We start from the raw sequence: 24,546 nt of genomic DNA, 5'->3' as shown, positions 1-24,546 counted from the left end.
TTACATAAACCTTTCAAAGAAATGTCCTATTTGCAGCTACTCTTATGAATTTATGGAAACTTGCAAACCTAATATGAAAGTATATTATTTGACACACCAAACTACACAGAAAAGTATGTTTTTTTTCTGTCTGTTAAAGATTTGTTGGAAATCTATTTAAGAATTTTATGTATGAACCCAAAAATTAAGTGGATGCTTAGCAACTAAACCAACTTCGTTTAATTTTTCCTATAATTTTAGCTACTGTTGTAATTGCAAAGTTCACAGTAAGTTAACCGGGAAGAAGAGTGAGATTTCAACCAGCCTCTAAATCTAGGTGGGGCAGGTCACCACACCCAGGTCAGTGATGAAAACATCTAATCTGTCACCTGCCAGAAGCAATTATGAAAACAAGAAGACAAACAGAGAAACGTTCAGACTTCAAGTGCTGTGAAGAACAATAACTTTATTGATATAAAACCAACACCAGGTTATTTGCACAGTGCAATGCCATATATAATAATCTCTCCTGCAGTTTCAGTAGCATTTTCCTTTCACAGTTCATGTGCTCTATGACATAAATAAAGCAAAATAAATGTGCAAATGTTCCCACAATCATCCTCAGGTATGCAGAAAATATCAATATGTATTTAAGTTATTGGCATGTCAATGTGGGGCACACTAGCTCTGTTACAATTAAAATGACCCTGCTCAGCACATAAAGCCAACACAAAGACTCAATATGTTAGGATGCAGAGTGTGTAATCCATATACTGCACGCTACAGATAAATAACAGTAAGCCTTTAGCTTCTAATCACAAGATGACAGTCAGCTGACCTGCTACTCTCACATTTAAGAGGAAATGAAAACAAGTAAACAGGTGACACTTTACCTCATTTTGTGAATCAAGTGCAGACCCAAAAATAAATACAAAACTGAAGATAAATAGGATGCAATGATGCAGAGTATAGTGTTGCACATTAATGTGGGTAATAAAGAGGCTTGATATCTGAACAGCAGATTTGACTTATTTTTATATAGTGATTAGCTGGTTTTATGTTTTTATTGTCTAATTAGCTTCTGTATTGTAAGGGTTCCTATTTCTAAAAATACTGAGTCTCATTTTTAGCATGTTCTGATTGACACAAGAATATAAAAATAAAAATAATGATGTTTTCTGAACTGCTTATAACACAGTGATATTTTCAAAATGCTACAAACCTCACCGTCATATATATGTATATGACACTGAATTTCTGGTAAAGCCTTATCTTTACAGGAAATCATAAAGGAGGAAGTGATGAGGAGTATGTAGCCTTAACGTCCATTATGAAGCTCCAGCATTGCACAGGATCAACAATGACTCTTCTGTTAGTACTGGACAACACTGTACTCTGTGTCTTGCACGGTTGAGTAGATTATGTCTCCTGCAACCAAGCAAAGAATAGTAAAAATTATGTGATGTTTAAAGTTCCTCTACTTAAAGTTTCACTGTGCAGAATGATGTTTGTGGAGAGTTTGAAACTAGAAGGCTATTTCCACATCCATCTTCTGAAAGTGGAAGGTTTCTTCATGGTCATTGAAATTCTCATTTTAAAGGGTAGGCCTTCGAGCATTATGTGTGAAATTACAACTGGTCTGGCACCAATCATGGTCAAATATTCAACTAAGACAAGTATGAGGTGGAAACTTCCAGCTGCAGTACACATAGACTGACAATCGACTTTACAGTGACATAGAAGACATCTTGTGTCCAGCACAAAAACCTTTGAAATTAAATATATTTATAGATTCTGTAATTTTTAATGAGGGAAAAGGAAAAAATTTAATTTTAGGGATTTTAACAAGATCATTTTACTTTTTTGGTAAATACTATATCAGACATGGATTAAGTAGAGTACTTTACATACATCTTAAAACATATCCAAAGGGGATTTTTAAGTATTAAAAGCAGAAGCATGTAGTTTATAATAATGCTACAAGCTCCAATCCCACCACCAAAAATACCTGTTTAATACACAATGTCTGAATTGTAAATTAAAGAGAGTAAATACAAGACGTACCGGTGCTGTTTTGCGTGGGATTAGGTAATGGCCCTCTCCTGAAAATCCACAAAACAAAGTAAACAATAATGAACAGTGCAAGTATAAATGAAGAAGTAGATGGATCTTTACCTGATGACTGGTGGAGGCTGTCGAGGGGGTGGAGCTCCAGCTTGAGGCTTCTGACCACTGTAGAAGTTCTCGTACATAACTGGGGCTGTTAGAGAGGAAGGTTGACACTGTTCACATACTGGCAACTTGTAAAAGGTTTTAGATTGAACTCCGCACCTCTTCTTCTTTTTGTCTGATAATAAACTTCCTCCGGCTGCGTTCCTAGCACCCCTGCACCGGTTTATTATTAATGACATAGCATTCCTCCAGTCATACCTGGTGGTTTGTCACCGGTCCGTCTAAGGTTCACAAAGTGCTCAATATCTTCCTGAACGTTGCACTGTTCCAGCGATTTCCTCACTTCCTCATACAACTATGCACACACACAAACAGGGGAAAGTGCAAGCAAGTCACAATCCGATTATGTCTTGTTTTTATTTATAAACGTGATGGTTTTTTAAAATAATTGTAATAAAGTACAATTCTTATAATAATCTTTTTTGCCTTTAATTATTGGAACTGGGCCTCACCTCATCACTGTTCACACACTGCTGGGACATTTGGTTGAGGTGAGTCCAGACTGTGTTTCTCAGAAAGCTGATCCGCTCTGTGGCCTGTTTTTCAAACATCTGTGGAGGAAACATTCAACTCATTTTAAAATGATGTGTGATGCCATATTCATATTTTATCAATCTTGAGTCTTTGAGAATCTTACATCGCAGGCCTTGATGTGCTCCTTCAGCCATTCATCTCTAACCTTTCCCAGTGAAGCCACGTTCTGGTGGTATATCTTGTCTGAGAATCAAACACATACATCAGTATTTCAACCTCAAATTATTACTTTTTCCCCATAGAAACAATCTGTAAAAACAACAGGGACATATGATTTATTTGTATAGGGGAATTTCCAGCCTATAGCATGAACTAATAGCATACCACAGAATTTATAACATGGAAAACTTGTTACAGTATATGAAGTTGCCTATCTATACATCAAGCTGATATAGAGGAACATTAGCTATTATTTTAAGCCACGTCTTTCCACCTGGCAAATGTATGTCCAATATTCACTCTCCTTTTAGCTCTGTTTTGTTCTCCACCAGCTCCTGAATGAAACAACTGCGCTTTTACCTGCTAAATTCTCCACTGCATTAACTTTCTGCTGTGTGTTGTTTGGTGCAGGGCAGACACTTTGGTTTTTTTCAAGTTTTCTCACTGAAAACATCTGCCTGCTGCGTCAGGAAAACATGCTAAACCAAACCAATGAAGGTGCATGCTGTAAAACAAAGACAGAGCTGAACATGCTCTGTAAAGCTGAGTCCTGTGATAGTTATCTGTGGTTTCATCGTTATGAGTCACTCCTTTTACATAGACGTAGTTGTGCATTGTTAATTTAGAAATGTTGATTATAATGGCTTTGAATACACACCAACACACCCGTTATACAAGTGCCTCCTCTAAAATACTTTTACATACTAGAGTCTCTTATGTGTATCAACGCTAAAGCCATATTCAAATCAGCCTGGTTGTGTATTTCAGAATCTACAAGAGCTCCTCACACATTTTATTTTTACCTGCTTCCTCTGCATTCTGCTTTGCTTGCTGCGCTTTTGATGAGAGCTGGAGGAGAATGAAGAAAAACCACATGAAGTCATCGACAATGTGTGTACAGCTAACAGAACAAGTGCAACAAATGCAACAAATATAGACATGACTAACCATAAGGAAATAATGCAGCGTTAACGTCAAGCTGATGTCTCTCTGAGATAAATAAGATACACACACAGTAGATGGAGGAAATTTGAGGCAATGGTGCATTTATTATGCAAACACTTATGTTTTAACAGTGGCCATATCTCCAGCAAAGTCAAATAGTAATGCACAATGGAACTGAAATTTTAATGTTTCGTGAATTCAGATCAAACCATGGGTAAGACCGAAGATAGAGGATAACATAATAATGTGTCATCAGTGCGAAAGCTCACTGTCATCACTGTACCTTCTCCATGTTCTTGGTGTTATTGGTGTTTCGGTTCACGTTCTGATCTGCTTCTTCTTTATCTCTGCACTTCTGGTCATACGTCTTCTTTGACTGGGGACGGCACCACAGTTACCATCAAAGAATCTTTTTTTAATGCTGTTAAATTATGAACAATAGCAACATCTGTAAAAGGCACATTCAGCAGAATCTATTTCTGGACAGCCTATATCCATTGACATCATTTCTGCTAGTGCTGCTGACTTATTTTTAATTTTTATGTGCATGAGAAGCACTTCTTCTTTTGGCGATGCTTTTATGGTGTATGATGATGCCCTGCAGTTCACTTCCCAGACTGGTCTACAGAACTTCCTCTACCAAAGAGGAAGAACAGGGAAGGGATAAGAATGGCTTTTTTCACTGCTTTCACAACACACCTGAAACTCTTCTGGCATGAATCATAAAAAGGGTTATCTGGTGGAGTCACTTTGTTTAAATACTTCTGGTGTTCATTTACCTTGGAGACTGTGTGGCACCAGTTATAAAAAGCCTAGCAATATCAGTTCTTGATATTTAAATGCAGATAACACACTGTGTCTTAAAATGTTGCAGGTCAGTCAACATGTATTAGGGATTTTGTACATGACTCAAAGTCCACAAGCTAATCAGCTCAACACATTACAAGGAAAAGAAAGTGAGAAAATATATTCAGGGAAAGTCCAAAAGTGTCCCTGAAGTAGATTATTTGATATTGAGCTTGTAATAATTTACTCTGGGCGACCTTTAAGCATGTTTATGTTTTTACTTACATCCAATGTCTTCTTGTAATGTGAAGACTTTTGTTTGTGGAGAGCGTCCATATGTAGTTCCATCTGGAATTGCAACATCATATCTAGTCACCATCTGTAAACGTGTCAGCTTGATGCAATAATGCATCACAACACTAAAACCGCAGACCTTTTTCTTCACTTCTCTTTGTTTTTCTCTGAATTCCTCCAGCTTCTTGGCCTCTTCTCTCATGCTCTGTGCCAGTTGTAAGTGTGACAAACTCACATGTTCGGTCTCTGCAGGGGTAAAAAACCAAACTTAAATTTTTGCCAACATAGAAAGCATGAACTGAGACATACAAGTAAATAATGGTGCCTGAACTTTAGAAACTCAAATATCTTAAGCTCTTACGTAATTTGAACACGTCCAGGGATCTTTTTAACGTGCTTAAAAAACAAAAGAAAAGGGAATTACAGAGGGATTTCACACATTACAAAATCAACATCAATAAGACTTTTTATCATCCACCTCAGCACGCACTGATGATATTAAAGGTACCCTATGAATATTTTTGTAATATTTTTGACATGTTTTACAAGTGGGGTCCCTTTTTTCTTTTACGGGTGCGTGTGCAGCGCGATTTGAACAATTGACAGTTGATGGAGGTAACAACAAGAAGACAGCAATGAAGCAAAACATAGATGTAGTCCATGTTTGATTTCAAATATTTTCAAAATCTGCTCTGCAAATGTATTGAGGGAGGAAATGCAGTCAACACATTAGTTACTGATTAACATGAGAAACTCTGAATATACATGGTAACTTTTGTTTGCTTACTAGAAAAGCCCAGAGGGCACCATTATAGGATTATTAATAATCAACTAAGTAAATAATATTCCCTGTCTCACCCTCCCCCACCGTTAATGTTCCTTCCTCATCCAAACCGTAACACCTCCAAACAGAAACAGCAGACACAATGCCACACTCGCCATGTGATCGCGGACAGAATGGGAACTAGATTTGCTGATACAGACACAACTATGTCAACACATTAAATCTGACCAACCGAAACCACGTTATTAAGACTGCAAAATAATGCATCAGCTGTTTGACTCACTTTGTGGTGTCTTTTCTATATTTAATCTCTCTAAAACAAACAACAAAAACATTGCAAAATATACATATTGCTTAATAGTTAGTTTTGTAGTGAAGTGTTTCCACAGAATATTTGCACATTTGCACTGTGAACCACAGAGTCACAACTATCCCACGCATGACCTTTCTCTCTCTCTCTCGCTCTCTCTCTCTCTCGCTCTCTCTCTCTCTCTCTCTCTCTCTCTCTCTCTCTCTCTCTCTCTCTCTCTCTCTCTCTCTCTCTCTCTCCTCTCTCTGCATTGGCCTGTCAATCCAGATTAAGAAGTACTCTGCCAGTTCTGCAGAGACAGACTCGTTCATTTCATCATCTGAGGCTCACTTTAAATAAATCTCAAATAACAGCATCTCAACACTGAGCGTGCTTACTTCATCTCATTGTGTCCACACACCTTCTTGGACAAACTAAGGAGATCTTTGGCATACTTTTCTTCAATTGATGCCCTGAAAGGAAAAAAACAAAACAGATAAGAACAGAAGCATTCATATAAATAATTAGAGCTGCAACAATTTGTCAATCAGCAGATAATTAAACATCAACTATTTTGATAAATAATTTTGAGGCATGTTTTAACCAAAAAAAACCCAAAACAAAATAAATTTGCTTCTAGCTTCTTAAATGTGAATATTTTCTGTTTTTTTTTTTTTAGCCCTCTATGATAGTAAACCAAATGTCTTTGGATTATGAACTGCTGATCGGAATAAAACATTTTAAGTTGCATACTAGCATTTTATAGACCAAACGCCAGAAATAATTGTTGCAGTAATAGAAAGAATGACAGAGAATGGGGGAACCCTTTAACTGTTGAACTGAAAATGAATTGTACAAGGTAATCAGCCTTTATACTTCCTTTAATAATTGCTAGATCACATGTGCTAAACTGGGAGCCTTTTCTGTGTGTCATCTCTCGAAGTGATTTGAATGTATAATACAGTATATATACAAATATACAGCACCAGTCAAAAGTTTGGACACACTTTCTCATTGATGTGACTGGTACTGTATATCAATACCAACATAAGAGCTAGATACATACAGTACTGTGCAAAGGTTTTAGGCACTTTAGATGTTTAGATTCTTATCCATAATGAAGTACTATGAGGGATTAGTCTGAAATGTATTCTGCAGCATGACAATGACCCCAAACATACAGCCAGAGTTGTAAAGAACATGAAGAGGAAGAAGAAGCTGAGACACCGAAATCCACACAAGAACTGTTATAACTTCTCCAAGATGCATGAACGACCAACCTGTCAAATACCTTAAAACTGTGTGCAAGTGTACTGAGGAGGACTGCTGCTGTTTTCATGGCATTATGTTTGAACGCATTCTCACTTTACACCATTTTTTTGGTCAGGCGTGACTTTTTGCACAGTACTGATTACGGAAAAAGGAAGATAGTCAGAGCTGTCTACATAATGGGGAACTTTGTGAACGGTTGATATATGACAAAGTGCAACCCACAAAATACACACCAAGGGCTCTCTGTGCAGCTGCATGTGCATAGTGCATAGTATTTAGTTCAAATAACTGCATGCATTTTTACAAGTCAATTGGTGAGGATGTTATGTAATGAATAAATATATGGGGTATGCATACCAACACACATTTGTTTATAAGTATAATACAATGTACATTTGTACATTTGTGACTGCTGATATTTTGCAAAACATTGTGGTTTATAAAAAAAAAAAGCGTGTCATTTTCACATTGGGGAACTTCCAGTTGAGATATTATTCCATATCCGCCTTTGCTTTATCAATACTTTCCTGAATCATTGGCTGTCAAGTGGACTCATGCAGGTACAGAGAGAAAGAGAGGCCAGATTAATTATTAAATGAGGAAGTAGGAACTTCAAATTCCAAACTTTATAAATGTCATAAAATCTATTCTTATGATGCTTCACAATAAATGGTGTGTTATAAGAGGTTAAGAGCCGCAGCACTGTGTGTTGTAGAAACTATTTCCTGTTCCTGCTCCTGCAGAGTTAGGATTTATCATCCTGATCAGAATATTACAATTACCTTGATTAACTGTATATTCAAGTCCAGCTGTTCATTAATGCATATCAAACTGGACAAACATCAATTCTTTTAAGTAATTACTATTTTAATTTATCAGAAAACCTTGCTTTCTGGCATTTAATGTTATTACAGCTGTTTTTTTCTACCACAACATTCACAGATTAAATATAAGTGAACAAGTGATACAAGACAAGACAGAACATAATACAATGAATGACTTGTCAGGAATCATGCAACAAGACAAAACAAGCATTGAGGATGTACAGTGGTAACAGCAGAAAAGAAGAGAAATCAAATTAATTCCTGTATGTGTGGGTGTAACTGTGTATGTAAGTGCAGAGGAGAAATCAAGAGATGTGGTTATTCATGCAAATAAATAAATAAGAAAGTAAATAAAAAATTAAAAAATAGTACTAATGATGATACTATTATTAACACAAAATAAATAAATAAATGAATAAATAAGAAGAGGAATGGAAAGGGAAAAAAGAGAACATTTTCAAATTAAAAAGGATAATTACACTGAATTTTCTTAGCAGTGGTAGCTAGTAATGTCCAGGTACCAACACTTTAGGACTTTATTCAGACAAATTCAACATAAGATGTTATAATAATTGTAAATTTTTAGCAAAATGTTCAAGCTTTGTCTGCAATTACGTATTTCTCGTGTTGATCCTTCTCTCAGTATTGACCTTATTGCACATAGTTCACCGTCATGAGCATCTGAGCGTTCATTCCTGAGCAACTTCAACCTTGCGGAGATGTTTAATCCTTCTATTTCATTGCTGTCTTTGATCTCCACCTGTCCACCTTCACAACAAATCCGTCATAAACATCTCATTAATAAACCTCGTAACCCACAGAAAATGACTCCACAAAGTTCATGTTCCTCTCGTCTCTCACCTTTGACTTTCTCAACACTCTCTTCTTCTTTTTGTCTCTTTCTTACAAACACAGAAAAGCACTCTTCACGGATACAGTTAATTACAAAGCCACCATGAGACTGAACTACCAGGACTTATGATTTTGTTATGTCAGTTTTTGTAGCCCAAACTTATGTAGGCTAAACAGCTAATTCTCACAATAAAGAAGCTGGAACCAAACAATTTTGGTATATTTACTTGAAAAATGATTATCAAGATAGTTGCAGATTAATTTTTTTTCCAATCGACTAATCAGTTTATCGACTAGTCATTACAGCTCATATTGTGCCTATCTGTCCTGTTGCCTATTAATTGTGTGATAACAATCAGTCTAGTGCTCCAAATGGCACAGCTGACCAGTAAGTAGGATCTAGATTACAATATTGATAAGCTAGAACACAACTTACATGGAGATATTTATGCATTATTACATATATAAATCATGATGTATTTTAAGTATTTCATTACCTGGCTTTCATGAAGTCCTCCATCTCCTTGCATGTCCTCTTGCCATCATTGAGATACTGGATGATGGCATCATAGCCTCCTGTGCAAGTCAGCTCAGAGTTCTGTCGATAAGATGGAAAATATTTCATTCAATCGTCATCTTTGGTTGAAGAAAGTGCACCACGGTTTTGTTATTTGTTTAAATTATATTGAATTACATTATGCAAATAGTATTGCCTCAAAACAGATGCTGTACCTTGACAGATCTCAGAAAACACCCAATCCTTTACTGTACGACTGGCAGACTGTCTAAGCTTATTTTACTCTAAATTCACATAATGAAGTTCCCAAGACAACAATGAATACAGACATAAATAAACAGTATAACCTCAGTGTCTTTGACTGTGAGTGAAAATTGATGTTTTGAACTGCACTTCTCCATAATTTAGGTAAGCTGAGGGCAACAGCCTATAATCACCCGAACCATGTGCATGTCAAAATCATGTGCCTGGTTATTGACTGTCTATCCATATAAAATACAAGAGGTGTGTTTATTCAGTTATAGTGGAATATGTAATGCAAGTGCAGCTTATTTTATGAGAACCACAAATATTCAATTTTCCATTACAAAAATAAAAATAGAAAGGGAAACTTCTGTGAAACTCAGCGGGGTTACACTGCCAACAAGTCCTCTTTATGGCTGAGTCTACTAACACACCTTCCTTTTTAAACCAAAGGTCTGTGTTTAAAGTAATATATTAATAGATATCACACAACTCAAAACACATAAACAGAAACTCACCCAAAAGAAATCCTTGAAATGGAGATTTTTCATGGTTTTGAAAAATGCAACAGATGCAGCAAGAGAGTGCAGTTACAGCAGGTCTGTTGACTGACTGACAGTTGACTGTTTCACTTCTTAAAGCCACAGTGTGGGCTGGCCTAGCGCTCACACCGCACCCCTTACGTCATAGTTACCTGTCTATCTGATGTGCACCTTGTATTTCCCTATCTAGAAAATCAGGCATGGTCACGCTTTATAGTAGGGATATTTAAATGTATTTATTTAAATAGCACTTTATTTAAATAATGGACAACAATGTTTTTCAAAGCTTTTTAACTACTTACAAGTCTTGGCTCATACCATATATACATAAAATCAATTGGACGAATAGACAAACAAACTTTTTCCTTATTTGTAACCGATATTGTATACGACACTATACTATACTGTACTGTACTATAATATACTATACTGGACTATACTATACTATACTATACTATACTATAATTCTCTATTCAAGCTGCAAAATAAAAAAGCAACAAAAAAGTGATTTCGTTTTTATTGAATCTAAAAAGAAAGAAGAAGTTATTTTCAATGATATCTTGTTATGTCATATTTGAATTCCCTGACATTTTAGTTCCTCTTTTTGTTTTTCACACTTCTTTTGTTACAGTTCTTTGAATTTGACTGTTTTCCTAGAATTGGAGAGAAAAAACAAACATACAGAACAACCCACCTTGTATTCCTCGTAATAATAAAATGCTAAGACGTGATATATAATTTATTAAGGACAATTTTATATGCATAAATTAGCTCCAAGTTTCTTCTCGGGTAAACAAGAATTTTTTCCTTTTGACTAAATGTATATAACAAAAAAATAACAAAAAAATAACAAAAAAAACCCTTTGCATAATTTTACAGTATAGCTATAGATACTGTAGTACATGGGGTAGATGGTGTTGACGTGTGTCAAACTATAATGTTGAATATGAGTGTGCTGCCATCTGGTGAATAATGAAGGTGCGTACAGGTCATCAGTTAGATATTACTGCACTTTCTAAGTGGTGGAGGAACTGCTCATATCCTTTACTGAAGTAAATACACTAGTAGCAATATACAAAAAAAACAAAAACGTCCTGCATTAATTATTTACATAAAAGAACAGAGATATTATCAAAAACTGTAAGTAATGTACTAAAAGTACTCATCACGCAGAATGGCCCTTGTCCATGTTATATATTAGCTGTTATCGTAGTTGTTGTTATCACTAATGCACTGACATACTGACATGTAAGCAGGAGGCTAGGTAAAGGTAAAAATGTAAGTAAGCTGATCAGTAACAATAAGTACCTCATTATTAAATTATGTATACAAGTACAAATATAAAGTTGTTCTCTAGTCAAATGCAAGTGTCATAAAATTGTTCTTAAATACAGTACTGAAGTAAATGTACTTTATTTCCACTTCTGAATAATAATATAATATAAATATGTTTACATTAGTTTATTAAATTCTATACTACTATAAAACTAGTATAGTATAAATGATAAAACAATAAATGGTGACACTTCCTTTCACCTAAATGAAGTTAGTCGTGAACGTGAGTTTGATTTTATGCATTTATCTATTTTTATAGAATGAACCATTTCTAAGACAAGAGTTCATTTTACTCAATGGATGTTAGAAACACTGGAGATCATGTATTTGAATTTTCATTATAATACTATGATAAAAAAATTTACTTAAAACACATTCAAATATATATTTTGTCAATGAAACCATTGTTATAAATAAATGGTGTGGAAAAGCCTAATTTTGGTGTGTTCAGTGTTAGAAATGAGACTCTTGCACTCTCTTACATCTCAAAAAAGATCCCTGTGTGGTACTGTTTATGGTCTTACCTTAGCATATCATGATTCAATACAGACCACTTTCAATATGTTAAAACTCTTTGTATAACATATATTGTCAGCAGCAGCTCATTCATGACCTTTGATCTAGTAATCTAATTCTGCTACAACTTCACTGATTGCAATTCAGCAGTGGTGGAAGAAGTTTTCAGAACGTTTACTTTAATAAAGGTACCAATACAGCAATGTAAAAATACTCCATTACAAGAAAAAGGCCTGCATGAAAAAAAAAAAAGTATTATAAGTTTGATGTAATTACAGTATTACAGCTAAAGTATCAGTTTGGTCTATCTGACTGATATACTAATATATATACTACTATATAATTAATACTGAAGCATCAGTGTTAGAGCAGAATGTTACTGCTGTAGCTGCTGGAGGTGGAGCTAGTTTACACTACTTTATATATAGTTAGCTAGTTTAGTCCAGTGGTTCCCAACCTAGAGGTCGGGCCCCTCCAAAGGGTCACCAGATAAATCTGAGGGGTCATGAGCTGATTAATGGGGAAGGAAAGAAGAAAACACAAAGTTCTGATACACAAATCTGTTTTCAGGTTTTGAACTTTTTTTCTAATCTTGGATAAAAAATATTGGATCATTAGAACATTTATTGATATGAAACCATGTAAGAAGTTTAGAGGGGGGGGGGGGGGGGGGGGGGGGTCACACATTGGACATTGTTTGTTGTAAGATATGAAAAGTCAAACCACTGGTTTAATCTTTAACAATGTGTTGTGTATTGTGTGTTGTATAAAGCTTGTTATATTATCCACTGTGCCAAATCCTCATGTGAAAAGTAACTAAGGCTGTAAAATAAATGTGGAGTACAAAGTGCAATATTTTCCTTTGGAGTGAAAGTATAAAGCAGCATAAAATGGAAATGCTAATTAAAGTAGACTATAAATACCTCAAATTTTTCTTCCTGATCCATACAATATTGATATCATTAAAGGATCCTTATAACCATTAAGATTGTATACAATCTATCCACTCCCATCAGGAGTTTGAGAATAACAGTTAAAACTAGCCTGTCAATCATGTTTAGTGTAACATTATTTATAGATGATGTTAAATGTTTTGTTGCCTGTCGCACTTCCATGACACACATTAGGAGATATTTTTGTGTCAAAACCAATAACAAGCTGTTTGTTGACATACATAATAGCACATGACAAAATATTTTGTCAGTACAGAAACACTGATAAGCATGTACATTGAAAACGCCCTCTCTAACTCTTTCTCTTTCTTCGTATTCCTCACTCAAGATGTGGCAGTAAAAGAGATATCCTGGAGGACAAAACATTTCCTAACACTGTTATCAGTAGCGAGGCTCGCGCCTTCTGCAACCATGAGATCACTCTGCATGATCTGCTCAGCATTAAACCCTCTCTGTACTTCCCTTTACTAATTTCTAATTGCGTTTCTGTATCTTCTCATCTTATTCTTTAATTGAAAAAAAAAGCTTCTCCTGAGTCCTTTTTGGATTATTCTATCACACTTAACTGGCCCACAATAAAACACTGTATGAAGTCAGCCGGCAGCGCTCAGGTCACCTGACTGCAGGCTGCTGTAATTTCCATGGTACTTCCCCATTTCTCAAGAAAGCCACAGCAGCAGGGCAAGCCTCAACTTGTCTATAATGTCACGTATTTAGTGTAAGGCTACATCTCGTGATAGCAGTCACAAGGGTTTGAAGGAAGTTTAATGCGCATTTATCTTTAACTTTACATTCCAAACCTTTAAGTCCCTGCTGTATCTATGTCACTACCTGTGTGTGTGTCATATAATAAGGGGTGGCGTTGGTGTAATAAATGCTTCTTTGTTGTTAAATGAATGCAGCCAAAGAAGGTGGTCTACTTTGGATGGTTTATCTTGATGCTAATATATCATGTTTTGATGTGAAAGAGTCCTGTGATAACATGACACGAAAGGTTTTTTTAATTTCAGGTGTTTTTTTCTTATATAATCCGTGTTTTTGTTCTGATCGTGATGTACATTCAGGACAAAAAAACAACCTGAGCGTCCAAATATCTTATCACCATCGGCCCCATTAGCACACAACATCAGCCACTGATGCTCCTGTTGTTGTGCATTCAAACTTGACTCTGAAAAACGCAATAAATCTTTATGGTGGGATTATATAAGTGTTCTCAAAAATTCAGCCTCTATCTATGGGACAGCGTGGTCTGTCATGATGAAACATTGCTCCATGAGACACTGCAGCTGGATAAGATGTTGTTTTTACTCTGTGTACAAAGGGAAGTAACCATCTGACATGTGACCTCTTTGAAAAACCAGAATTCCTCTAACATTATTACATCACATGTGCGTGATATATTGTTGTAAAAGTTTCCCTTTGTCTGCCCACGAAATCACATTCATGTCGATTAAAAACTAAAAGTACAAAACACCTCCTTGCACAAACAATACAGGTGTGTGTTGTCATCTACAACATGTACAAATGGTGAACATTTTATGTAATACAGCTGATTACAGGAGCCCACAACAATATTGTAAACAGAGTTGTGTACCTAATGTGAGGGAGGTGCTTGGCTGAGACTAAAGGGGATTCCTCAGCTGTGACGTCATGACTGAAGCCCTATGTAAGCTGCAATGCTTTCAATATCTCACACTAGTTCCTTCTTGTCAAACAATAACTACAGAGCTACATTATCGCCGAGGGAAAAGAAAAGCTGTATCTATAAAGCCTTCTTCTCTTTTCCAAATAGGCAGACATTATTGCTCTATAAAAATGGCTGACCAAGGTGAGTTATTTAAGTTTAATTGAATTTGGTTCATTTCCAAATTACCTTTCTACAAGTGTATTATATTTTAACATGGATATTCAACCAATTCTTGTTTTTCCCTCAGATCTTCCTGCCACTGTTGATCTTTGCGCACGCGAACTGCGTCAAGTTGGAGATGATCTTTACTGGAGATACAAACTGCTGGAAATATTGATCAAGAACTACAAGAATGTTACTAAAATCAAATGAGATTTGATGTTAAGGTACATCGTGAAAAATCAGATATATCAAACTGGATGGCAGCCAAAGCCAAAGCCAAAGCAGAAGAGTGTTTGCTGTGGACTCGTCATGGATGACATTTTTTTGGCTCCCAAGCGGGATGTACAGTACGCTGGTGAAAACACCTGGATGGAGTTGCTGAATGCGAACCGTCACCTGGACTGCTCTCATATACGAGACTGGAGCTCTGCAGGGAAATCTGGATTCTGTTGAAACACTGATTCAGAGCTGTGGGCGACTGGGGCAAAGAGCACCATCTGAAGGAGAGTTAACTGTTGGAAGATGCTGACTGTCACATGTAATCTGGACACATAATATACCGTACATGGGCATTAATGCATGAAAGACACTGCTCTTTAAGTCTGTAACCTTTATGTTAATTGAAGACTTGGAATTATTGAGACTCTCACTGTCTCTCTATCTTTTTGAGATGCTAATAAAATATGCATATTCATTCAATCTTGTATCTAGTCATGTGTACCATAATGGCAGTAAGAAAAAACAAATGCAACTAACAATGATTTTGTTTTGAGTTAATTGATAATGATTCACTTGATAAAATGCAAGATAATAACAAGTAACAATAACTTTAGTTTCCAGTACTCAAGGGGAGGTCTTAAAATTGAACATTCCAAAACTCTAAAATCTTCAGCTTAGTGTTAAAAAAAACAGAGAAAACCAGCAAATCTTCACATTTAAGAAGCACAAAGGAAGCAACAAGGAAATGTTTCCATGTTTTCTCGTTTTTTCTCGTGATCAGCTTACAAATGTAATCATATTTCCAAATCGTGTCGTTTCATTTCAGCATTTTGAGTTTGTTTTGAATCTGACACAATTTATCAGATCAGACTAAAAGGCACATGAAGTTATTTGTATGATGCATTTAGGGGACAATTCAGCAAGTTATATGAGAGCAAACTATTAATTTAGTTATTTTATTCCATTGTCAAAATATAGATATATCTATATATTTAAGTACATGTACAGACAGAGAACAGATTAAAAGAAAAACCTGAATAAAAGAGTGAAGAAACATATCAAATGCTGATTCTTCTGTGCACCAGGACTCACTGAATGGTTTGGTGAGTATGAAAATGATGTTAATAAAATGCAAAGGCCTTTACAGTCACTAGATCTCAAATAAGTTGGACCAATGTGTACAACAACGCACTCCACCAGCATCTCTATATATTATATTTCATCTTCAAATCTATTTAATGTCTGTGATGGTTTCAATGAGATTGCATGATTAAATAGAGGTTGTATATATAAATGAGGGAATATCTTGTGGAGGAATGTTCATCCCTCTAATAGAGATCCACAGACTTGCACTGAGGATGGAGGCTCATGGCAGCCTTACTCCACACCAAGTCATTTCCTGTTGGGTTTTCCGTTAGTTTGTCACCCATCTGTATGCACACAAATGTTTGGAGTTTCCCATTCCAAACTTTTGGTTTATATAAAATTCGAGGGAATTTTTTTCACCCCATGGACCCCAGGAAGAGTAGCTTCTGAATTAGTTAACAGCTAAAGATTTTAAATAGGAAAGAATAAGCTGATATACAGGCTGTACAATGCAAAATAAAAACCATCACAGCAAAAGTTCTAAATTCAGGCACTTAAAGGATCCTTACTTTATTTTGTGTGGTAATACAAAAGCATACAGAATTATAGAGGATAGGAGAGAAGATCCCTTTCATTGAATTCCATTAGATCGTACACATAAAATGACTAATAATTACATACAAGCCTTTTCTCTGCAGCTAAATCCACAAGTATCCCGGCCCTCCACCAATAGCATGCATGGTCTCTTTGCTGTAAACAGATGTCAACATTTCTTCATACCTGTAGGTTTTTTTTTCTCTTGTAGGTACAAAAAAAAGGACATAACTTTTAAGTATGCCATGAAACAATAGGTGACGTAACTTCATACGTAGATGAGACCAAAATGATGCTCACAGACGTAATTTCACATTGAAACACAAGTTTTCTTACACCTGCGCTAAAAGCATGTTTGGAGATCCTTTTTTTTTTCTTGTTTCAATGGATGTGCGTCGTTGTCGAACTGTTTCACTCTTTAAAGAGGATTCACCTGGGGCCCAGGTATCCCTCCCATCATCTGCATGTATGATGAAACAGTACAACATAGAAATAACACTCAATGATGACATGACGTACAAAATAAGAGATACATTATACTGCAAGAGGGAAACGTAAAGGAATGGTTCACCCAAAGAAAATAAAAATATATACATTTTCTCACTAACCTCTTTCTGTTCTGGTCATATAAACCACACGTCATTATCAGTTTTTATCATTTCTTCAGGCTGCTCAATTGAAAAGCTGTTCGCACTGCGGTTTGCTTTTTATTCAGTAACTGGAAAACTGACTGGAAAGAAATGTTCCTTCTGAATGCTTTCCTGCTGATGAGCATCTTAAAAAAAGGAAATTCCTTTCACTCTCATTGTTTTAAAGATGCAGGCAAATATCTCAAAACCTAGATCAATGAATCAATATCATCAGGGCTGAGAAAATGTGTTTTCTTTATATGATTTGGGTGAATCAACCCTGTAACATTTTCTGAAGTGAAACCAGCCTATTTGCCTAACTTCACCTAATTTCCCAGCCTGCTTGTAAAGTCTAAGTGACCACTAATGATCATACTGTAAATCTTGTGCAGGCTCTTTACACAGAGATTCAAATTGGAGCAGATTAGATAACTGTATTTTTTTTTCTTTTTTAAACATCTCAGCTCCGCTTGGTAATCGTGAGCAGAAGTTTTTTCTACATGTCCAGAGGAATGATTTTTAAGTATTCATCAAGATCAATAGCTGTAGACGAAGTGTGAGATATTTATACTGTGGTTGCTAAAGTTTATCATTTTTCAACCTCATCTTCACAAACAAAACAAACAAACAAAAAAATCCCTATAAATATCATCCTACATACAGGGCTATTGACTGTGCAAAATAGTTGATAAATGGCAGGCTACTCCCAAGCATTGATTAGCAACATAAGTACAAATGGAAGACTGGTCGCACAGACTGGACCGTTGCAGAAACAGGAAACTAATTAAGAGTTTTGTTAGACTCAAGTTTTATATTCTTCATTCAGGTCTATAAAAAGGGCCAAATTATCCGGCTCGCGCTCGATGATGCAGCGACTGAACCCCTGTGTTGATTTGGGTCCTCTCTTTCCTCTTCAAAAATTGAAGTGAAGAAGAAAAAAAGGAGGATTCAAAAGAGAAAGAGGAGAGATAAATGAATAATAAGACATTCAGACAGTCTATTCTCACTGTGACCCTCAGCGTGTACTCCCGATGCAAGTCGGGAACGAACACGTGGAAGCAGGAGACCATCAACCGTGTGATTTGCTATCCTTTATCCTTGCATATGCGTGTGACAGAGAGAGAGAGAGAGAGAGAGAGAGAGAGAGAGAGAGAGAGAGTGTGTGTGTGGAGATGAGACCAGGGTTTTGATTCTGGCCTGATCTTGCAGTAACGGAGAGATGATGTTTCCTGTGTGTAGAAGGGAAAACTTGGCCCCAGTCAAAATCTTCATATTCACCATGACTACTGCTGCCACCTGCTTTGTTCTTTGATGTCATCTAACATAACAGAAGCCCGTCTGTTTGTAGTGTTGATGTTTTTATAAGTATATCCGGTCTCGCAGCGGTAGATAACTTACCTCCCTGTGTGAGAGCGGCCAGTCATTTGTCATTTAGAGACCATTCCAACCAACCAAAAGTTACTTGGTGAGGCCCACCACCAATCAGATTGCACTGGGTTAATATGGACTACCGCCAAAATGTCATCCAGATATAGATGTACAAAACAAGCTCCCCAACCAAAATAGATTGTCTCAATAGAGTGAAGTCCTTCAACCAATTAAATAACAGACCATAGCCAGATCTTCCAGTCCAACCGAATCAGGGATTTTTTTTCATTTGGTGAATGCGGCTACCACAGCCCACATTAGTTCATTGGCGTTGGGCTTTGCACTCTCTTTCTCTGGCTCCAGCTCTAGCAAGGTGTGGACTCTCTTCATGCCCAGGTCGTACTGGTCGTCTTGGAGTGGGGCGAAGGCATTCTCAAGGACGTCGGATGAGTGGGCCAGGAGGATCAGGGCCAGAACCCGCTTGTCCATGCGGTTGGGATCGTTGACCCACTTTTCCAAAACGGATTCCTGGACCTTCTTGACGAGGCGCTGCAGGCAAAAACATCAACCGTTGTGTTTTATGGCTGTTATATGCATCACCTTTAAACATCACATACATTCAACCAGGTGAAGGAACTAGTACAGAAAATAGCGAGAGCGGCAACAATTCGTCGACAGAAAGAAAATTAAGAGGCAGTCTTTGGTCAAAAATATTGTGATATTTGATTCTGCCCATATCGCCCAGCCCTAATTGGCTGTTGAAGGCATCACAATGGGCTCTGAGAATTTGTGAAAATGTTTTCACCCTTTTAGCATTTTTCTGACTACAACACTAATCAAGAAAAGAAAATAAGTGTTTGATGCTGCCCTAAAATTAACAAACAAATCATAAGCGAAACTTACATTTCATTGATATATTAATTTTGAATGCATTCAAATAAATTTCTGTAAAACACAACCCAGCAAAACTGCAAGATCTTTTTTACTGTCTCTCGTCTAAATGCCTTTTTTTTTTTTTTTTTTTTTAGAAAAAAGAGAACAGCTTTAATGTGCAGGAGTTTTTTAAAACGCTGCAGGATAGAAAGTGCATGGCTATATTTTGCATAGCAGTCAAGTAACATTATTGCAGTACAACAGATCTGGCTCATGAACGTATACTGTTGGAGGAAGTTTAGTAATTGCTAATTTGCAATATTACTATGCTTGTCATGATGCTAATCCAAAATCAGGAAAGGTTACATTTAAACTATGAGCCACATGAAAGGAAAACTGTACTCGATCACCTTCATTACACGACAAAGAGTCACCGACGACCCCTGCGCCTTACCTGTTTAATGTTATTGTTGGTGAGCGGATGTGTGGTCATGTCAAAGAGCAGGAAGTTCTGTTTCTCTGTGGTGAGAACGCCTTTCTCCACCAGGTTTTTTGCCAGACGTTCTCGGACGTTCCTCAGCTGGTAGTGCAGCTTCAGGGGATTCCAGGTCTCTCCTAAAGAATAACAAGAAATCCAGTTTAAGACATTAAAGCCACACTCTGTATGTAAATGTCATTTTAATCACTGTAAATGTCTGAATTTAGTCATGATGTGTGTGTATAGCTTTTAATATAGTTGTTCAAGATGGGTAATTTAAAAAAAGATGATTACTAATTTGATTCAATATAAGTTTAAGAATGAATCAAACGAAAAACAAAAAAAACATGTCATCCACATGGTCAACAGGTGGAATAATGAGCAGATTACAACAGGCTTTGGTTAACAAACTCAGCAGGCTTATCTCACCACTCAGAAGCTCTATCCAGCTCTGAACTGTCTCTGGCGGCTGGGTTTCTTTAATGTGCTTCAAGGCCTCATCCAGTAATACATCTCCCGTCGGGGCATCCGACTTGCAGATCACCTTAGCAAACAAAAGAAAAAACACATGTTTGAACTAGGATGACTGTTTCCGTCAGTCCCGCTAATATCTAAACTCACATCCTGGGTGAACAGGAATCACAATCTCAAATTGCCTGTGTGCTTTTCAGCCAACAATACAACAAGTTTAATGAAAAGATTATGATCTTAGAGAGATACTACAAATCACTAGTGTGTGTGTGTATGCATGTTGTATGGGTGGCTGAAAGGTTAAGTGGAGGATTTTCATGCATAGGTTTTCTATCCTGTTTGTTTAATGGTTTACTGTAAAGCTGGGAAAACTGGGAGTGTTGGTAATGGTAGTGGTGACACATGAGATGTCACTTTTTTTTTTACTTAAGTAGAACTATTATACCACACACTACAAAATACTGTAAAGTTGAAGTCCTGCATTCAAATTTTTACTCAAAAGTTAAGAGTGACAGAGAGGGATTATCAGCAAAATGTCTTTAAATGTACTGAACTTGTGTTCAAAGTAGAGCTTTTAAATCTAACTTTTTTGTACAATGTTGTATAGCTTCATGAATGATAATGCATCATATTTTATTTGCTATATTTTATGAGCAGAAACTGAATCAACGGTAACATTTATCTAACATGTAAATGTAGTAGTATGATGTGTGCCTCTGAAGCAGAAGTAAACAGTTTTTTAAGTGCGTTGGGGACCTTCTGTAAGGGGCATGATGAATTAAAATAGTTACATTACTCGCCAGGCAGATGCCTAACTTCACTAACTGTAAAGTCTGCCCTTGTGTGTATGAAATGTGCTACAGATGAAAGTGACTCACCTGTCTATGGCCATTCCTTGAGTATATTTCTCAACATTATAGTGTTATTTAGTGTATGTGCTGTACACCGGAGTCAAAGTCCCTTATGTGTAAACACAACTGGCCAAATAAAGATTCTTCTGATACAGAAATGCATGATTTTTGCTCACACAGGCGAACATTTTTGTCAGGGTACACTGAAACACAGGATCGTTTCATTTTCCTCCTCTGAACACCTGACCCACATCACCAGTAAGCTCTCACCTTCCTTGAGAGCAGGCTTTTCCTCCTCACACCGCAGGCCTCCAGCTGTAGCCTCCCTCTGAGGGCCAGCTCCACCAGCATACACCCACGAAGACCGGAGGAAATACAGTCGTTCCAGAAAGACGTGTAACCCTGTGAGGAGGAGTAGAAGGAGGAGGAGTGAGGAAACGAGGAATAGAAAAAACATGAGCTAAGGTGCAGCGCTTGTTAGCTCGCCACGCTGACGTGTTGATGGGTGGTAGGTAAACCTCTTCCAGGTTGAAAAAGGGGAGTCACGTCGTTGCTGGCAAGCTGTCAAGAAAACTGCTAGGGTAAGTTAATGCAAAGCTATGTGGCTAAGTCTGCACCAATCTGCACAACTTAAAACACACACAAAAAATGCAATAACTATGCGTACTTATTAAAACAGTAGCATTGCAAATATACAGGCTACTTGATATATATTTTTACAACACATCCTGGTTAGCGTTCATGTTAAAGCGTATAATTGTGGCTGTGGGTTAAAGAAAAACCTGGGAAAACATTAACTAACTTTGTTGACGTTTGCAAACACGATTTGGTGACGCAATATAAGTGCTAGCGTGGAGTGAAGTTACCAGCAAAAAAAAAAAAAGATTAAAAAACAGCCCACACCTCTCGATCCTTGAGGCCCAAGAGCAACACTTCCTCCATCAATGTGAGTCTAGTTTCCTTCGAGTCCCCCTTTTCTTCTTCCTCCTCCTCCCCGCGGCGCGCCTCGTCCTCCTCCCCGTCGGAGTCCCTCTCCTTGTCGGCGGCGGCGCTGCGGATAGCCTCGGTCCTCCGCTGGACGAGGCCCGAGGACCTCTGCGTGAGAGAAGTCATATCTGGCTGCTGCAAAAAAAAAACCCAAACGAACACCCAAATCCGGAGAAAAGCGCCTACTCGATCGGTCAGAAAGCCACACAAGTGTTTAACCTGAGTGTTAAATGTGAAAAACGGTCGACCGATCGAGTAAAGACGGTCGCTTATAATGTTAAGCTCGGATCGGCATTCCTGCTTCGACTCTGCCCACTTCCTGATCCAACATGGTGGCAGTGGCAGTGACGTCGGATGAGGTCTGAACTGACCGTAAACGCATCCCTCCTGTTGCCTTCAAGTGCTTTCGGGAAAAAATGTAAATTTGAGAGTTGAACACATCTCTTCAATAATAAACGGCACATGGAACAACACATATGGTGAACACAATGAGAGAAATATGGGGTGCCGATTGTAAAATGTTGGTTACAGTTTTAAAGCTGATATATTTAGAACATTTAGGCCACTTTACTCACATTTAGCTCATTTAGATTTAGATTTAACATTTAGATTTAATATTTAAATGAAACATTTAACACTTAGATTTAGGTTTAACATTTAGATTTAGACTTAATATTTAGATTTAGATTTAACATTTAGATTTACATTTAACATTTAGATTTACATTTAACATTTAGATTTAGATTTACTTCATGTTTAGATTAAGATTTAGAATTAACATTTAGTCTAAATGTTTAAAATGTAATATTAATATTTAACATTTATATTTAGACTTAATATTTAGATTTGGAATTAACATTTATATTATATTTTTTTACGCATTCACATTTTTAACTATTATATAACATTAGGGGTGGGGGAAAAATTGATGGTACATAGTATCGCAATATTTTTGTGTGGCAATATTGTATCAATACACAGATGCAAAGAATCAATCTTTTATTATATACATTCCGAATGAAAATGTAAGTTTTTGGTACTAGAATAATAAAATCTATTCCTTTTTTAGTCCACTAGAGGTCTTTAGTTTGTTTTCTGTGGAGCAGAAGGGACAGTCAGTGTGCAGGAGGAAGTTTTCATTTGGGGATATAATTTGCAGTTGAAAAAAATGGAATGAATTGCAATATATGGCAGCATATCACAATATATTTAAAATCAAAATAATATTGTATCGTGACACAAGTATCGTGATGTTATCGTATCGTGGAGCCTCTGGTGATTCCAACCCCTATATAACATGTTTTACATGAATAATTGTCTCAAATGAATGGAAAATGAGCTAAATGTGAGTATAGTAAGCAAAATATTATATATATCTCTGCCATAAAAGTGTAACCGAAATTTTACAATCGGCACCCCATAAGAAAACTTAATTTGCATGTCATGACACAAAGCCTTTGCTAAGAAATAGTTGAAAACATTTGACCCTTCTGAAAGCTTATTATAAAGTGTTATATATTGGGTTATTTATATATAGAAGTATTTTATGTAAAAGTTGCAAAAAGAAGCAACAATACAAAAAAAAAGAAAAGAGTTAAAATTTGATACTGAAAGAATGTTTTAGACAGAATAGCACCGGCCAAATCCCTCAAATTCCTCCCAGCTCACAGTTTGTTTCTTAACTCAGCAGTCCACAGTACAGTTCACTGCTTAGTTTCAAAACATACAAATGTGAACTGATGTTTACATAAATACAATTTAGTAACCTAAAAGTTTGCATGTAGGACTTTTCTGTAAATGTACAGTGTTACTAATAAGCTACACTACAACAGGTGGCAAAAACCTGTTAATTGACCTTGTTTTACAAATGTCCATTGTTCCCTCCCTCCTTTACTAACTATGTTGAGGTGCCCGTAAGCCGGACCACTGGTCTAAAGATCACACTGTGGTATACTGTAAATCTTCTAAGTGTATGTGTGGAACTGTGTGCAAGTTTGGAATAGGGTATCTCAGCAGTACACTCCAGTTAGTTTTAAACATTGGTCTATGACATGAAAGGACACTCCATGATCTCCATTTTAGGTG

The 24,546-nt window shown here is 36.7% G+C and overlaps 2 protein-coding genes across 2 annotated transcripts; both read right to left on the bottom strand.

Moving 5' to 3' along the window:
* Nucleotides 1-321: 321 nt before the first annotated feature.
* Nucleotides 322-10,320, bottom strand: pstpip2 (proline-serine-threonine phosphatase interacting protein 2). Its single transcript, XM_062434853.1, has 14 exons — nt 10,229-10,320; nt 9,448-9,548; nt 6,401-6,475; nt 5,291-5,325; nt 5,069-5,175; nt 4,921-4,983; nt 4,133-4,225; nt 3,708-3,753; nt 2,849-2,928; nt 2,664-2,762; nt 2,410-2,506; nt 2,155-2,239; nt 2,044-2,081; nt 322-1,407 (listed from the first exon to the last, which is right to left on the bottom strand). Exons 1-14 carry the CDS (start codon nt 10,259-10,261, stop codon nt 1,352-1,354), a joined length of 1,008 nt encoding a protein of 335 aa, XP_062290837.1. The 5' UTR covers nt 10,262-10,320; the 3' UTR covers nt 322-1,351.
* Nucleotides 10,321-16,748: 6,428 nt separating this feature from the next.
* Nucleotides 16,749-22,782, bottom strand: LOC133995406 (Golgi phosphoprotein 3-like). The gene is made up of 5 exons (XM_062434791.1): nt 22,378-22,782; nt 21,745-21,876; nt 20,582-20,696; nt 20,129-20,289; nt 16,749-19,350 (listed from the first exon to the last, which is right to left on the bottom strand). Exons 1-5 carry the CDS (start codon nt 22,585-22,587, stop codon nt 19,087-19,089), a joined length of 882 nt encoding a protein of 293 aa, XP_062290775.1. The 5' UTR covers nt 22,588-22,782; the 3' UTR covers nt 16,749-19,086.
* Nucleotides 22,783-24,546: the final 1,764 nt, after the last annotated feature.

This window comes from Scomber scombrus, chromosome 15 (assembly GCF_963691925.1).
Source record: "Scomber scombrus chromosome 15, fScoSco1.1, whole genome shotgun sequence".
Taxonomy (NCBI): Eukaryota; Metazoa; Chordata; class Actinopteri; order Scombriformes; family Scombridae; genus Scomber; species Scomber scombrus.
The sequence above is the reverse complement of the archived record's forward strand: the minus strand, read 5'-3'. Positions and strand labels throughout refer to the sequence as shown.